The sequence below is a fragment of the Ranitomeya variabilis genome, chromosome 2 (genome assembly GCF_051348905.1).
Source record: "Ranitomeya variabilis isolate aRanVar5 chromosome 2, aRanVar5.hap1, whole genome shotgun sequence".
NCBI classification, from domain to species: domain Eukaryota; kingdom Metazoa; phylum Chordata; class Amphibia; order Anura; family Dendrobatidae; genus Ranitomeya; species Ranitomeya variabilis.
In genome coordinates this window covers 937106510-937122779 of record NC_135233.1, presented here as the reverse complement: position 1 = coordinate 937122779, position 16270 = coordinate 937106510, and the positions used below count along the sequence as shown (strand labels likewise).

Below are 16270 nucleotides of genomic sequence, written 5' to 3'. Positions count from 1 at the left end.
AAACAGATTTTTCCAAACTCCCCTCCCCCCAATACACATGCACTTTCAGTCCAGTGTGCATGTGTTCTAATTACAGAGAAGGGAAAAAGCCTCTGCCAGACACCTTTATAAATGGCTGCTTATCTCCTCCTTCACTTATCTGATCACTCATAATCACAGCTGATACACATTTTACAGATTGTTCCTCAAGTATGTAAATCTATAAGCACAACTGCTTACGGCCCTCTATTATTTAAACTATTATTTAATGAGCACCAGTGGCGTAACTACAAAGTTATGGGCCCCGGTGCGAACTTCCAAATGCCCCCCCCCCCCCTGCAGCCCTGCCATACAATTCAGTATAACCCCCATAGAATACAATGCAGTCCCCCTCACAGTATAATGCAGCCCCTCCATACAGGGGCAGTGAGAAAATGGAGACGAGGGGGCAGGGGAGAGGGCACAAGGGGGTTAGGGGAGACAGGCACAAGGGTAAGATAGGGGGGCTAGGGAGCAAGGAAGACAGGCACAAGGGGACACATTAGGGCTAGGAGGCAGGGGAGAAGGTTACAAGGGGACTAGTGGGCAAGGGAGACTGACACAAGGGGACTAGTGGGCAAGAGAGCCTTACACAAGGGGCACACGGGGCAAGTGGGCAAGGGAGACTGACACAAAGGGCACACAGGGACTAGTGGACAAGGGAGACTAGCACAAGGGGACACAGGGACTAGTGGGCAAGGGAGACTGACTCAAGGGGACACACGGGGACTAGTGGGCAAGGGAGACTGATACAAGGGGACTAGTGGGCAATGGAGACTGACACAAGGGGACACACGGGGACAAGCAAGGGACAAGCACAAGGGGACAAGGGAGACAGGCACAAGGGGACACACAGGGACTAGTGGGCAAGAGAAACTGAATCAAGGGGACACACGGGGACAAGGGATACGAGCACAAGGGGACAAGTGGGAAAGGGAGACTGACAAACAGGGACTAGTAGGCAAGGGAGACTGACACAAGCTCAAGGGGACAAAGGAGACGGACACAAGCACAAGGGGACAAAGGAGACTGACACATGGGGACACACAGGGACTAATGGGCAAGGGAGACTGGCACACGGGGACAAGGGACACAAGCATAAGGGGACAAGGGAGACAGGCTCAAGGGGACACACGGGCCCCTGACCTGCCAGAGCCGCTTGCAGCGGCGACCGTGGTAGTTACGCCCCTGTCTCACACACTCACACACACACACTACAGATATCACACACACACATACTACAGATATCACACACACACTGCAGATATCACACACACACATACTACAGATATCACACACACACATACTACAGATATCACACAGACACTGCAGATATCACACACACACACTACAGATATCACACACACACTGCAGATATCACACACACTACAGATATCACACACACACATACTACAGATATCACACACACACTGCAGATATCACACACACTACAGATATCACACACACACTGCAGATATCACACACACTACAGATATCACACACACACTACAGATATCACACACACACACATACTACAGATATCACACACACTATAGATATCACACACACACATACTACAGATATCACACACACACACTACAGATATCACACACACATACATACAACAAATATCACGCACACACATACTACAGATATCACACACACACTACAGATAACACACACACACACTACAGATAACACACACACACACAATCTCCTCTCTGGTACAGGGGTGGCTGATGTAAACCGGCTGCAGCTCCTCAGCTTCTCCTGACTAAAGCGGCTCTGTCCCGCACCTCCCCCCTGCTCTCGCCTTCTGTCCCGGGGCTGCAGAGTGCAGAGCAGGAGAAGCTGTCTCACCGTGATGTCTGGAGCTGCTTCCTGTCTCTCACGTGCCCCAGCTGCCTCCTCCCCCTAGATACGCCTCGGACTGTTGCCGTGCAGGAGGAATCTCCTGCACTGGAACATGGTGTTGGGTGCCTCTGACCTGCCGGGCCCCTGACCTGCCGGGCCCGGTCGCGCTGGCGACCGCTGCGACCGCGTTAGTTACACCCCTGATGAGCACCATACCATACAAAACAAAAGGAAAAGAACATGTTTCTGGTACCAAATTCAGATCTTTTTATATTTTAATACAATTTTAAAATACCACTCCATTTTTTTGTTAATTTCAGAGCTGGAGTGGTGCCACTAATCTAAGTTTCCTGACCCTAGTCTTATATTTACCAGCCGCTGTCATTAGGTCATTAGCTCTTCCCAGTGTCACTTTGGTCCCGTGCCGCCATCTTTTGACCACAGTTTATGACTGACTGGAAATCAGAGTTAATGGTCACAAACTCTCAATGCAACGAAGGCATCATTATGGATCTCATAGATTTACATTGACTTGTGACTTCCAGATCGCAAAAAAAGGAATGTCCAGCTCCACCGAATCCGTGAAGATAAAATTTCTTTATTCACAAACTTGTAGCATAGAGGATACAAACTTCAGCACAAACCATATGAGTGTGAATCTCAACGCGTTTCTGGAGACTAAGCTACCTTAATCATGTCGTTTTGAATAAATCCCTAACAGTGTCACCAGCAAAGCACCCCCACACCATCACACCTCCTCCTCCATGCTTCACGATGGGAACCAGGCATGTAGAGTCCATCCGTTCACCATTTCTGCGTCGCACAAAGACACAGTGGTTGGAACCAAAGATCTGAAATTTGGACTCATCAGACCAAAGCACAGATTTCCACTGGTCTAATGATCATTCCTTGTGTTCTTTAGCCCAAACAAGTCTCTTCTGCTTGTTGTCTGTCCTTAGCAGTGGTTTCCTAGCAGTCTCCTCTTAACAGTTGTTGCAGAGATGTGTCTGCTGCTAGAACTCTGTGTGGGATTGACCTAGTCTTTAATCTGAGCTGCTGTTAACCTGCGATTTCTGAGGCTGGTGACTTGGATAAACTTATCCTCTGAAGCAGAGGTGACTCTTGGTCTTCCTTTCCTGGGGCGGTCCTCATGTGAGCCTGGTCTTTGTAGCGCTTGATGATTTTTGCCACTGCACTTGGGGACACTTATAAAGTTTTCCCAATTTTTCAGACTCACTGACCTTCATTTCTTAAAGTAATGATGGCCACTCATTTTTCTTTACTTAGAATTTGTATTATGGCAAGAAAAAAGCAGCTAACAGTCTATTCAGTAGGACTGTCAGCTGTGTATCCACCAGACTTCTGCTCAAAACAACTGATGGTCCCAACCCCATTTATAAGGCAAGAAAACCCACTTATTAAACCTGACAGGGCACACCTGTGAAGTGAAAACCATTCCCGGTGACTACCTCTTGAAGCTCATCAAGAGAATGCCAAGAGTGTGCAAAGCAGTCATCAAAGCAAAAGGTGGCTACTTTGAATAACCTAGAATATAAGACATCTTCAGTTGCTTCACACTTTTTTGTTAAGTATATAATTCCACATGTGTTAATTCATAGTTTTGATGCCTGTAGTGTGAATGTACAATTTTCATAGTCATGAAAATACAGAAAAATCTTTAAATGAGATGGTGTGTCCAAACTTTTGCTTTGTACTGTATATATATATATATATATATATATATATATATATATATATATATATATATATATATATATATTTATATTTAATACAGTGCTAGATAGCATAAAAGCCGGTAATTCAATTGCCGGTTTTTGCTACAGTATCTCCTTATCAAACCTGACAGGATATGAGACATGGTTTACATACAGTAAACCATTTCATATCAATTATATTTTTACATATTCCTTACTAATAATGTTCGTAGTGTGTGTCTGCAAAATTTGGGAGATCTAGGTGTTAAAATAAAGGGTTAAATCACGGGAAAAAAATGGCGTGGGCTCCCGCTCAATTTTCTCCACTAGAGTGGGAAAGCCAATGACTGAGGGCAGATATTAATAGCCTAGAGAGAGACCATGGTTACTGGCCCCCCTGGCTAAAAAACATCTGCCCCAGCCACCCCAGAAAAGGCACATCTGTAAGATGTGCCTATTCTGGCACTTAGCCACTCTCTTCTCACCTCCGAGTAGCGGTGGGATATGGGGTAATAAGGGGTTAATATCACCTTGCTAATGTAAGGTGACATTAAGCCAGGTTAATAATGGAGAGATGTCAATAAGACACCTATCCATTATTAATCCAATGTTAATAAAGGGTTAAAAAACACACACATTATGAATAAAGTATTTTAATGAAATAAATAAACACATGGGGTTATAATATCTTTATTGCATGCTCAATCCAACTGACGACCCTCGTTCTTCTGAAAAAAATAAAAAAACAACAATATCCCATACCTGTCCGCCGTACAGTCATATCCCATGATGTAAATCCATCTGAAGTAGTTAAATAAATTTACAACCAGGAGCCTGCTAATGCAGCTGCCCCTGGCTGTGAAAATTGGGGAATGAATGGAATGCAGCTTTCGTTGACATTCGGTGCCATCATATGAACTCTAGCGTGAGAAAATATTCAGAAAAATTCCCACGCTAGAGTTCATATGAGGTTATTCCACTATTGACAGCAGTATCACAGGGGATAAATACCCTCGGTGCTAGCATATATAGTTGACACCCGCACCCGATCGCTGCAGCGCTCAGCGTGAGCCCGCTCGATCAATGTGCCATACATATACTTCTCTTTGCGGGAACACAACTCCTGCATGGGTTCAATATGAATGAATCAATTCAATGCAAATCGAATATTGAATGTCACGGTCAGGCCCTACTCACCCTCCTGTGTGATGTGGGATGAGGGCCTCTAAGGGAACCTTGTCACTCTACAGCCCAAGGTTCACTCACACGAGCGTATAAATCAGACAAGTGCAATCTGATATAAAAGTCATTGCACTCGGACCAATGTTATTCAATGAGGCAGTACAGATATGCATATTTTTCTCAGCTGTATTCGGCAAAATTCTGAGCATGTTGCAGTTTGACTCCAAAATCAGTTCTGTCATGATTTCCCAATGGCAAGGAAATAAAAAATAACAAAACGGACTAGCTCTCGGGTAATGGAAACTAAAGTTGACCGTGACCTGAACCTCACACAACACTTGAAGCAGCCGGGGAGTGTTCCTACGATGCCCTAGACACCACGCGCCAGCCGGAGATCTAACTACCCCTATCAGAGGAATATACAGGCCTGTCTTACCTCCAGAGATGTACCCCAAAAGGAGATAGCAGCCCCCCACAGATATTGACGGTGAGTTCAGAGGAAATGACATACGTAGGATGAACAGCAGGTTTAGCATAGAGAGGTCCGCTTTCTAGATAGCAGAAGGACAGGAAAGTGTTACTTCACGGTCAACTTAAAACACTACTCAAAAACACCATCCAGAAATTACTTTAAACTCCAGTGACAACTCATGCCACTTGGAGTGGCAATTTCTGTCCACAAGAGCTTCCAGCTGCAGCGAGTCACATTACTGCAATCTGGACAAGAAGTTAGCATAAACTCAAAACAAAATTCAACTTAGCTGAACAGGAACTTGAAGCAGGAGAATGCAACAGAATGCTACTGATACATTGTTGGCCGGCATAGGACTAACAGCCAAGCAGCCTTAAATAGGAAACTCCCCTAATGGGTGGCAACAGGTGAGCAGAGATAGCAGAAAGCACACAAGTGGCACTACCATCAAACACCACCGGGGGAGCCCACAAACAGAATTCACAACAGTACCCCCCCCCTTAAGGAGGGGGCACCGAACCCTCACCAGAACCACCAGGGCGATCTGGATGAGCACTATGAAATGCACAAACCAAATCAGGAGCATGAACATCGGATGCTGTCACCCAGGAATTATCCTCCTGACCATAGCCCTTCCACTTAACCAGATACTGAAGTTTCCGTCTGGAAACACGGGAGTCCAAGATCTTTTCCACCACATACTCCAATTCACCCTCGACCAGCACAGGAGCAGGAGGATCAGCAGAAGGAACAACCGGCACCTCATACCTCCGCAACAATGACCGATGAAAAACATTATGAATAGTAAAAGATGCTGGGAGGTCCAAACGAAAGGACACAGGATTAAGCACTTCCAGAATCTTATAAGGGCCGATAAACCGAGGCTTAAACTTAGGAGACGAGACCTTCATAGGAATAAATCGAGAAGACAGCCAAACCAGGTCCCCAACACAAAGACGAGAACCAGCACGCCGATGACGATTAGTGAACTGTTGAGTCTTCTCCTGGGACAACTTCAGATTGTCCACAACCTGTCCCCAAATCTGATGCATCCTATTCACCACGGCATCCACTCCAGGACAATCCGAAGACTCCAATTGACCGGACGAAAAACGAGGGTGAAACCCCGAATTACAAAAAAAAGGAGAAACCAAAGTGGCAGAACTGGCCCGATTGTTAAGGGCAAACTCTGCCAACGGCAAAAAATCAATCCAATCATCCTGATCAGCGGACACAAAACACCTCAAGTAAGTCTCCAAAGTCTGATTAGTACGCTCAGTCTGGCCATTAGTCTGAGGATGGAATGCAGACGAAAAAGACAAATCGATGCCCATCCTGGCACAGAACGCCCGCCAAAATCTAGACACAAACTGAGTACCCCTATCAGACACTATATTCTCAGGAATACCATGCAAACGCACCACATTCTGAAAAAATAGAGGAACCAGCTCAGAGGAGGAGGGCAACTTGGGCAAGGGTACCAAATGAACCATCTTGGAAAAACGGTCACACACCACCCAGATGACAGACATCCTACGAGAAACAGGAAGGTCAGAAATAAAGTCCATAGAGATGTGCGTCCAAGGCCTCTTAGGAATAGGCAAGGGCAACAACAACCCACTAGCCCGAGAACAGCAAGGCTTGGCCCGAGCACAAACATCACAAGACTGCACAAACATACGCACATCTCGAGACAAGGAAGGCCACCAAAAGGACCTAGACACCAAATCCCTGGTGCCAAAAATTCCAGGATGACCTGCCAACGCGGAAGAATGAACCTCCGAGATAACTCTACTGGTCCAGTCATCAGGGACAAACAGTCTACCAGGCGGACAGCGATCAGGCCTATCCACCTGAAACTCCTGCAATGAGCGTCGCAGGTCTGGGGAGACAGCTGACAATATCACCCCATCCTTCAGGATGCCAGTAGGTTCGGAATCACCAGGCGAGTCAGGCTCAAAACTCCTAGAGAGGGCATCCGCCCTCACATTTTTAGAACCAGGCAGATATGAAACCACAAAGTTAAATCGGGAGAAAAATAACGACCAGCGCGCCTGTCTAGGATTCAGACGCCTGGCTGACTCAAGATAAATCAGATTCTTGTGATCAGTCAAGACCACCACCTGGTGTCTAGCACCCTCAAGCCAATGACGCCACTCCTCAAATGCCCACTTCATGGCCAAGAGCTCCCGATTTCCAACATCATAATTTCGCTCAGCGGGTGAAAACTTTCGAGAAAAAAACGCACATGGTCTCATTACTGAGCAGTCAGGACCTTTCTGCGACAAAACTGCCCCTGCTCCGATCTCGGAAGCATCCACTTCAACCTGGAAAGGGAGCGACACATCAGGCTGGCGCAACACAGGAGCAGAAGAAAAGCGGCGCTTAAGCTCCCGAAAGGCCTCCACAGCCGCAGAGGACCAATTAGCAACATCAGCACCCTTTTTAGTCAAATCAGTCAAAGGTTTAGCAATGGCAGAAAAAACAGCTATGAATCGGCGATAGAAATTAGCAAATCCCAAGAATTTCTGAAGACTCTTCAGAGAAGTAGGTTGTATCCAGTCACAAATAGCCTGAACCTTAGCAGGGTCCATTTCCATAGATGAAGGGGAAAAAATATATCCCAAAAAGGAAATTCTCTGAACCCCAAAAATACACTTTGAGCCCTTCACAAAAAGAGAATTAGCCCGCAAAACCTGAAAAACTCTCCTGACCTGTTGAACATGAGATTCCCAGTCCTCCGAAAAAATCAGAATATCATCCAGATACACAATCATAAATTTATCCAGATATTCACGGAAAATATCGTGCATAAAGGACTGAAAAACGGAAGGGGCATTCGCGAGACCGAAAGGCATTACCAAATACTCAAAATGGCCTTCAGGCGTATTAAATGCGGTCTTCCACTCATCCCCCTGCTTAATCCGCACCAAATTATACGCACCACGAAGATCGATCTTAGTGAACCACTTAGCCCCCTTTATGCGAGCAAACAGATCAGTCAGTAAAGGCAGAGGGTACTGGTATTTAACTGTAATCTTATTCAGAAGTCGATAGTCGATACAAGGTCTCAATGAACCATCCTTTTTACCCACAAAGAAAAAACCTGCCCCTAGTGGAGACAAAGAGGGGCGAATATGACCCTTTTCCAAAGATTCTCTGATATACTCCCGCATAGCAGCATGTTCAGGTACAGACAAATTAAACAGACGACCTTTAGGAAATTTACTACCGGGAATCAACTCAATTGCGCAGTCACACTCTCTGTGAGGAGGGAGAGAATCAATTTTAGGCTCCTGGAAGACATCATGACAATCTGACAGAAATGCTGGGATCTCAGAGGGAGTAGATGAAGAAATGGGAACCAAAGGAGCATTCCCATGAATCCCCCGACATCCCCAGCTCAACACAGACATTGATCTCCAGTCCAAGACTGGATTATGAATTTGTAACCATGGTAATCCAAGCACTAAAACATCATGTAAATTGTATAACACAAGGAAACGAATAATCTCTTGGTGGTCTGGGGTAAGATGCATAGTCACTTGTGTCCAGTATTGTGGTTTATTGCTAGCCAAAGGTGTAGAATCAATCCCCTTTAGGGGTATAGGAACTTCCAGAGGCTCTAAATCAAACCCACAACGCTTGGCAAAGGACCAATCCATGAGACTCAGAGCGGCGCCAGAATCCACATAAGCATCCACGGTAACAGATGATAATGTACAAATCAATGTCACGGACAAAATAAATTTAGACTGCAAGGTACCCATAGAAAAAGATTTATCAACCTTTTTATCAACCTTTTTTATGCGTTTAGAGCATGCTGATATAACATGAGCTGGATCCCCACAGTAGAAGCACAACCCATTTTTACGCCTGTAATTCTGTCGTTCGCCTCTAGACAGAACACTATCACATTGCATATGCTCTGGTGCCTTTTCAGAGGTCACCGCCAAATGGTGCACAGGTTTTTGCTCAGAAGATACCGCCAAATGGTGCATAGGTTTTTGCTCAGAAGATACCGCCAAATGGTGCACAGGTTTGCGTTCCCGCAAACGCCGATCAATCTGGATAGCCAATTTCATGGCATCATTCAGACCTGTAGGCACAGGGAACCCCACCATGACATCCTTCACGGCATCAGAGAGACCCTCTCGGAAATTCGCTGCTAGAGCGCACTCATTCCATTTAGTAAGCACCGACCATTTACGAAATTTTTGGCAGTATATCTCAGCTTCGTCTTGCCCTTGGGAAAGGGCTATTAAAGCCTTCTCAGCCAAAATCTCTAAATTAGGTTCTTCATAAAGCAACCCCAAAGCCAGAAAAAACGCATCCACACTTAGCAACGCAGGATCCCCTGGCGACAATGCAAATGCCCAATTTTGTGGGTCACCCCGCAGCAGAGAAATAACAATTTTAACCTGTTGTGCAGGATCACCAGCAGAGTGAGATCTCAGAGACAAAAACAATTTACAATTCTCTTTGAAATTCAAAAAACGGGATCTGTCTCCGGTAAAATATTCAGGCATAGGGATCTTAGGTTCAGACATTGGAGCACGTAAAACAAAATCTTGTAAGTTCTGAACCTTTGTAGCAAGGTTATTCAAACCTGCAACCAGACTCTGTGGATCCATGATTCAAACAGGTGTAACCAAAGCCATTCAGAGATTAAGAGGAGAGGAAAAAAAAAAAAAAGGCTGAAGACTGCAGTTTAAGCAAGAAGTACAAATGAGCAAACTAAGAAGCAGTTTCAAACACAATAGAGGAAAAAACTTTTCTTATCCTTTCCTGCTTTAGTGCATGGTTTTAACACATCTGGCTGGCCAAACTGTCATGATTTCCCAATGGCAAGGAAATAAAACATAACAAAACGGACTAGCTCTCGGGTAATGGAAACTAAAGTTGACCGTGACCTGAACCTCACACAACACTTGAAGCAGCCGGGGAGTGTTCCTACGATGCCCTAGACACCACGCGCCAGCCGGAGATCTAACTACCCCTATCAGAGGAATATACAGGCCTGTCTTACCTCCAGAGATGTACCCCAAAAGGAGATAGCAGCCCCCCACAGATATTGACAGTGAGTTCAGAGGAAATGACATACGTAGGATGAACAGCAGGTTTAGCATAGAGAGGTCCGCTTTCTAGATAGCAGAAGGACAGGAAAGTGTTACTTCACGGTCAACTTAAAACACTACTCAAAAACACCATCCAGAAATTACTTTAAACTCCAGTGACAACTCATGCCACTTGGAGTGGCAATTTCTGTCCACAAGAGCTTCCAGCTGCAGCGAGTCACATTACTGCAATCTGGACAAGAAGTTAGCATAAACTCAAAACAAAATTCAACTTAGCTGAACAGGAACTTGAGGCAGGAGAATGCAACAGAATGCTACTGATACATTGTTGGCCGGCATAGGACTAACAGCCAAGCAGCCTTAAATAGGAAACTCCCCTAATGGGTGGCAACAGGTGAGCAGAGATAGCAGAAAGCACACAAGTGGCACTACCATCAAACACCACCGGGGGAGCCCACAAACAGAATTCACAACACAGTTCAGTGTGAGAACAGTTACAGTTTCTGTAACATGTCAAACTGTAAATGGTCCTCTAAAAAATTAATAACTGCTGAGGAAAAAAAATGGGTTGCATAAGCACAGTACACGGGCAGCACATGGATAACAAGTGAGAAAAATCAAGCCCATTTGTCACGGGTGTGTCAGGTGTGACAGACAGTCATCCTGGATCTGGCTGTACAAGGGCTTTGCGATTAGCTCAACCTTCTTGATGTTTGCATCTCTGTTAAGGAGCAATATCCTTCTCTCTCTAGGACCCAACAGATACCTTCACCTTCTGCTGCTAATTACACACCTGTGCTATAGGTTTAAATACATTCCATTACTGCAGCATGGTGCTGGTGTTAGCTCTTACTTGTCTCTGTCTGTTTGGAAGTACTAACAATCTGTTAGTTCTTTCTCAGAGGAGTCTCGGAAGATTGCTGGCGTGACATCTTGGTTGCCTTCTCAAGCTAAGTGTTCCCCTCTTTCGTCTACCCTCTCTGTCTTAAGTTATATTGGGGACTGACTAATGTCACCACTTCCCCTCCCTAACCAGGGCCTGTCACTAGGGTCAGGCAGGGATTACGTTCCTGCTTGGCATTAGGTGCAGAACCTATATAGGGATGGTTAGGGCAGACAGGGTGATTATAGCTCTACCTAGGGGTCTCCACTCCCCACTTCCCTAGTGTTAAGGCTCCCCCCTCCCTCCCTCTCCCCGTTGTTATGCACTTACTTATCCTTCACTCAGCATGACACCACTCACCTGTATAAGAATGGGACCGATTTTTTTACCAAGAGAGTCAATGTAAGGTAATCAACCGCACTCTCAAAATTATTTCAAATGGTGGCTATTTTATTTAAAAAATTATTTCACCACGGTGTTGGATATTATGACAGATAGCAATTGGTAAACGCTAGGTTACGTTTCGAACCAACCAGGGTCTTTTTCAAGCATCGCTAAAATAAAAATATATAAAATTACTCTACTGTACTCATATATATATGTGAAATAAGAAATAGACAGAGATAATACAAAACCAGCCAGAATGCAAAAAAAAAAAAAACTAAATCTATCTCATGGAGTGAATGATACTATTGGAACATAAGATTAAAGTTTACTAGGGATAAAATTGATTTTATGCAGCAGTATGTGGGATTTGGGGGAAAAAGGGGAGTATCAAGTAAGTAGGTACTGCTAGGTGCATAAGAGGTAGTGAGGGCACAGTAAACAGATAGGAATATAAGAGTAGAGTTGTATATATGATGTTCTTGTGCCAACCTATGTCCAGAAAGCCAGGTAGAAGAGGTAAAACACGCTCGTAGTGCTGTCAGAAATCGTGTAGCAACTAATGAATCTATAGAAAATATATCTATTAATGGCTAGAGGGGACAGGGCACGGGGTGGAAGCCACGGGCGATGCGCTCAACTCCTGCTTTTACGCCCCGGTGAGATACATAAAAGTGTGGGTCCTGGCTGTATGTTGGTGTTAGTGCTGTGAATGCCTTTCATCCGTGCAGACCGCCGGTAGTATTGGCTGGCCAGGACTATAGGTTCCACAATTTAATAAAGGAGACTCCTGTACTAAAAGACAGTCTTTATTGAACGATAACTAGGTAATGGTTATGTACAACGGATAGTGGGTACAAAGTCTTATGGATGTTTCCTTTGCAGTTTAAAGCAATTTCATACACACAGTATCCTTCCACTGTAGTCTACTCCAGTGCCGGTGAAGCATACTGTTTCGCCCTACTTCATCACAGTCTGGCTTGTCGCCACAGTCCTGATTAGCAACTCTCTCTTCTTGTTGAGCAGTTCCGCATCTTATTTCTCCCCTACTGGTGCCCTTAATCTACACTCAGTACCCCCAGTAGTCCTATTTAGGCCCATTACTTTTGGCACTTTGCAAGCTCAGGGTTTTTCATGACATGTCATCCTATCCAAGAACCCCTTGTCTGGAAGGCCACTCTGTTTTGTCGGTCACTTCAGGATCTCACTATTCCCTTATCCTTTAGTTTCCTTTTCCTGTAGTTTACCTATACATTGCTAACAGAACACTTCCTACTTTTACTTGAACTCGACTTTATCTAACTAACTACAGGAAGCAATCACTTACCCCAACACTAAGCCCCTTATACTATGGGCTAGCCCAAACATTAACTCTAACTTAACCTGTCATTATCAAACTGCAGTCAACTACCTTACTCTACCTATCTTATGTACTAAACCCTAAACTATACATCCCTACACTGTACATTACCAACATTACTTATGTGATTGGTGTCTTCAGGCATAAGACTGCAACAGCCATTGTCCACTACCCTTAAAATTGAACCCTTTTAATTTGATCAATTTGCAGTCTGATTTTTGTGACTCACATAAAGTGGCAGTTGCTGTTTTATACATTGCAAAATATTGCATCATCCAGAGAAAGTTCACTTTACCTTGAGCGTGGCTAAAAAATAATATCTTGCAGGTGTCACCTCACATGGTATAGCAAAGCCAATAAGATGGAGCTTTCAAAGCCTGTAGAAGCGTAGAAGCAGAGAATGCAGCAGTCATTTTATGGTGAATCTGGATAGTAACAGAACATCACAGTTCATAGCTTAGCAACAGGGATAAGGATAGATAGACATAAAATGCTGCTGATAATGTGATAAAGCAGTTTTATACAGACGTAGGAGACCTTAATGTGTTACACATGTCTTTTCAGAGCAATAGGATGCTTTATAGTGCTTTCTTTTCGTCGAAGTTGAACCTTAATAGGGCCAACTTTTTTCTCATTTAGGATCTTAGCTGAAGTACCCATTATGTAGAATATGAATGTTTAATGTATGTATTCCTTTATTTGACAGCTGATTGTGAGTAAAGGGGTTTTCCAGGATTGATTAGCCTGAGCTCATTAAATGCATCTTACCATTAGGGACAAGTTTATGATATTACGTATTTTGCAGGTTTTTTTCTAACATCAAGTCAATGTATGAGTTTCTAGCGAGATGCCACACATCTTTCTTCAGTGGATTTAATGTATGGTGTGTGTCGTCAGGTATGTCATCTCAGCATAAAGGGGGCTTCTCTACTGGTTCCATGGAGAATGTATCATTGTGAGCTACCCAATCCCAGACTTTGCTAAAGCACATGTGCGACTGGAGACACTGGCTAGCTGATCTATGAATTGCACATTTTCAAGTTCGGGCAGCCAATCCAAATGCAGAAGACTGGAATTGGCTGAAACAAATCATCTGGCACTAACTAACCTGGAAAAAGTAGTAAAGTGGAATGTTGTATAAAATGTTTTGGGTAATAGTAGCCATCAAATTATATGTTTTTTCTCCAGAGGCCTTGAAAAAAAAATACAATAGTTCTTGACCAATTCCTTTAACTTGATGTAATATTTTGCTTCTTGTGTGCAGATTCACTGGAATGTGTGAAGTGTCCTCTAAACTACTGGTCCAACCTGCAAAGAGATGGCTGTGTACTGAAAACAATGGAGTACATTTCTCTGAAAGAAACATTAGGAGCGGTGTTGTTTGGAGGCGCCCTGCTTGGAATATTCCTCACTGTGTGTATCACCATCATTTTCATACATCACAGATCTAATCCCATTGTGCGGGCAAACAATTCACATCTAAGTTTCTGCACTTTGGCTGCTATTGTACTGTGCTTTCTGTCCTCTGTTGCATATTTGGGACAGCCATCAACCTTGTCTTGTGTTCTGCGAAATACTGGTTTTGGCATAACGTTTGCGTTTTGCATTTCCTGTATTTTGGGTAAAACTATTGTAGTCATTGTGGCATTCAATGTACAACATCCAGGTAGAAAAGCAGCCATTTTATTTACCCCCACCAAACAAAAGCTTCTCATATGTCTGTGCACTGGCTTCCAGGTTGTTGTATGCACGGCATGGAATACTCTGGCACCCCCACAGCCAGTAGCGCACACAAGCTATGACACTCCGACAACTACTTTACAATGTGATTCTGGCTCTACCGTAGCCTTTTCCATTGTCCTAGGATATATTGGTTTGCTGGTGTGTGTATCTTTCTCTCTGGCTTTCTGTGTACGGAACCTGCCATATCACTATAATGAAGCTAAATTTATAACATTTAGCATGGTGATCGTCTCAGCTGTATGGCTAACATTTGTTCCAACCTATCTGAGTTCTCCAGGGAAGTATTTAGAAGCTGTCGAAATGTTTGCCATATTATTTTCCTGCTATGGCCTTCTGATGTGCATATTTGTACCAAAGTGTTACATGATTTTATTTAAGCCTGAGAAACAGATTAAAAGATCCAGACACAGAAACGATTGAGGATTGGACTAGCTACATCCACACAGCCATAAGGTGTAATATTGACTGAGATACATGAGATGAAACCAAATATCTAAATTACTAGGACAGGAGAAGCGGCTCTACACACAAATACACACATATATACACACACACATATAAATCTACATACAAATATACTGTATATACACATACATATATATGTATATACAGATACGGTTGTGTGAAAAGGTGTCTGCCCCCTTCCTGATTTCCAATTCGTTTGTATGTTTGCTACACTTAATGTTCAGATCACCAAATTTAAATATTACGCAAAGATAACAGAAGCTAACACAAAGTGCAGTTGTGTAATGAAGGTCTTTTGTTATTAAAGGAAAAAGAAATCCAAACCTACAGGATCGTGTGTGTTTATGCTGAGAAATATATATATATATATATATATATATATATATATATATATATATATATATATATATATATATATATACACACACAGTACAGACCAAAGGTTTGGACACACCTTCTCACTTAAAGATTTCTCTGTATTTTCATGACCATGAGAATTGTAAATTCACACTGAAGGCATCAAAACTATGAATTAACACATGTGGAATTATATACTTAACAAAAAAGTGTGAAACAACTGAAATTATATCTTATATTCTAGGTTCTTCAAAGTAGCCACCTTTTGCTTTGATGACTGCTTTGCACACTCTTGGCATTCTCTTGATGAGCTTCAAGAGGTAATCACCGGAAATGGTCTTCCAACAATCTTGAAGGAGTTCCCAGAGATGCTTAGCACTTGTTGGACCTTTTGCATTCACTCTGCGTCCAGATCACCCCAAACCATCTCGTTTGGGGCCAGGTCATCTGGCATAGCACCCCATTACTCTGCTTCTTGGTCAAATAGCCTTTACACAGCCTGGAGGTGTGTTTGGGGTCATTGTCCTGTTGAAAAATAAATAATGGTCCAACTAAAAGTAAACCAGATGGAATAGCATGCCGCTGCAAGATGCTGTGGTAGACATGCTGGTTCAGTATGCCTTCAATTTTGAATAAATCCACAACAGTGTCACCAGCAATGCACCCCCACACCATCACACCTCCTCCTCCATGCTTCACGGTGGGAACCAGGCATGTAGAGTCCAACCGTTCACCTTTTCTGCGTTGCACAGTCATGGT

The 16270-nt window shown here is 43.7% G+C and overlaps 1 protein-coding gene across 1 annotated transcript in view; it reads left to right on the top strand.

The window, feature by feature from the left end:
• The window catches only part of LOC143804006 (extracellular calcium-sensing receptor-like), a 67494-nt gene extending 52385 nt beyond the window's left edge, over nucleotides 1–15109 (top strand). The window contains exon 6 of the mRNA XM_077281752.1: nucleotides 14211–15109. Coding sequence (XP_077137867.1) covers nucleotides 14211–15109 — 899 coding nt within the window. The remainder of the gene's footprint in view (nucleotides 1–14210) is intronic.
• Nucleotides 15110–16270: the final 1161 nt, after the last annotated feature.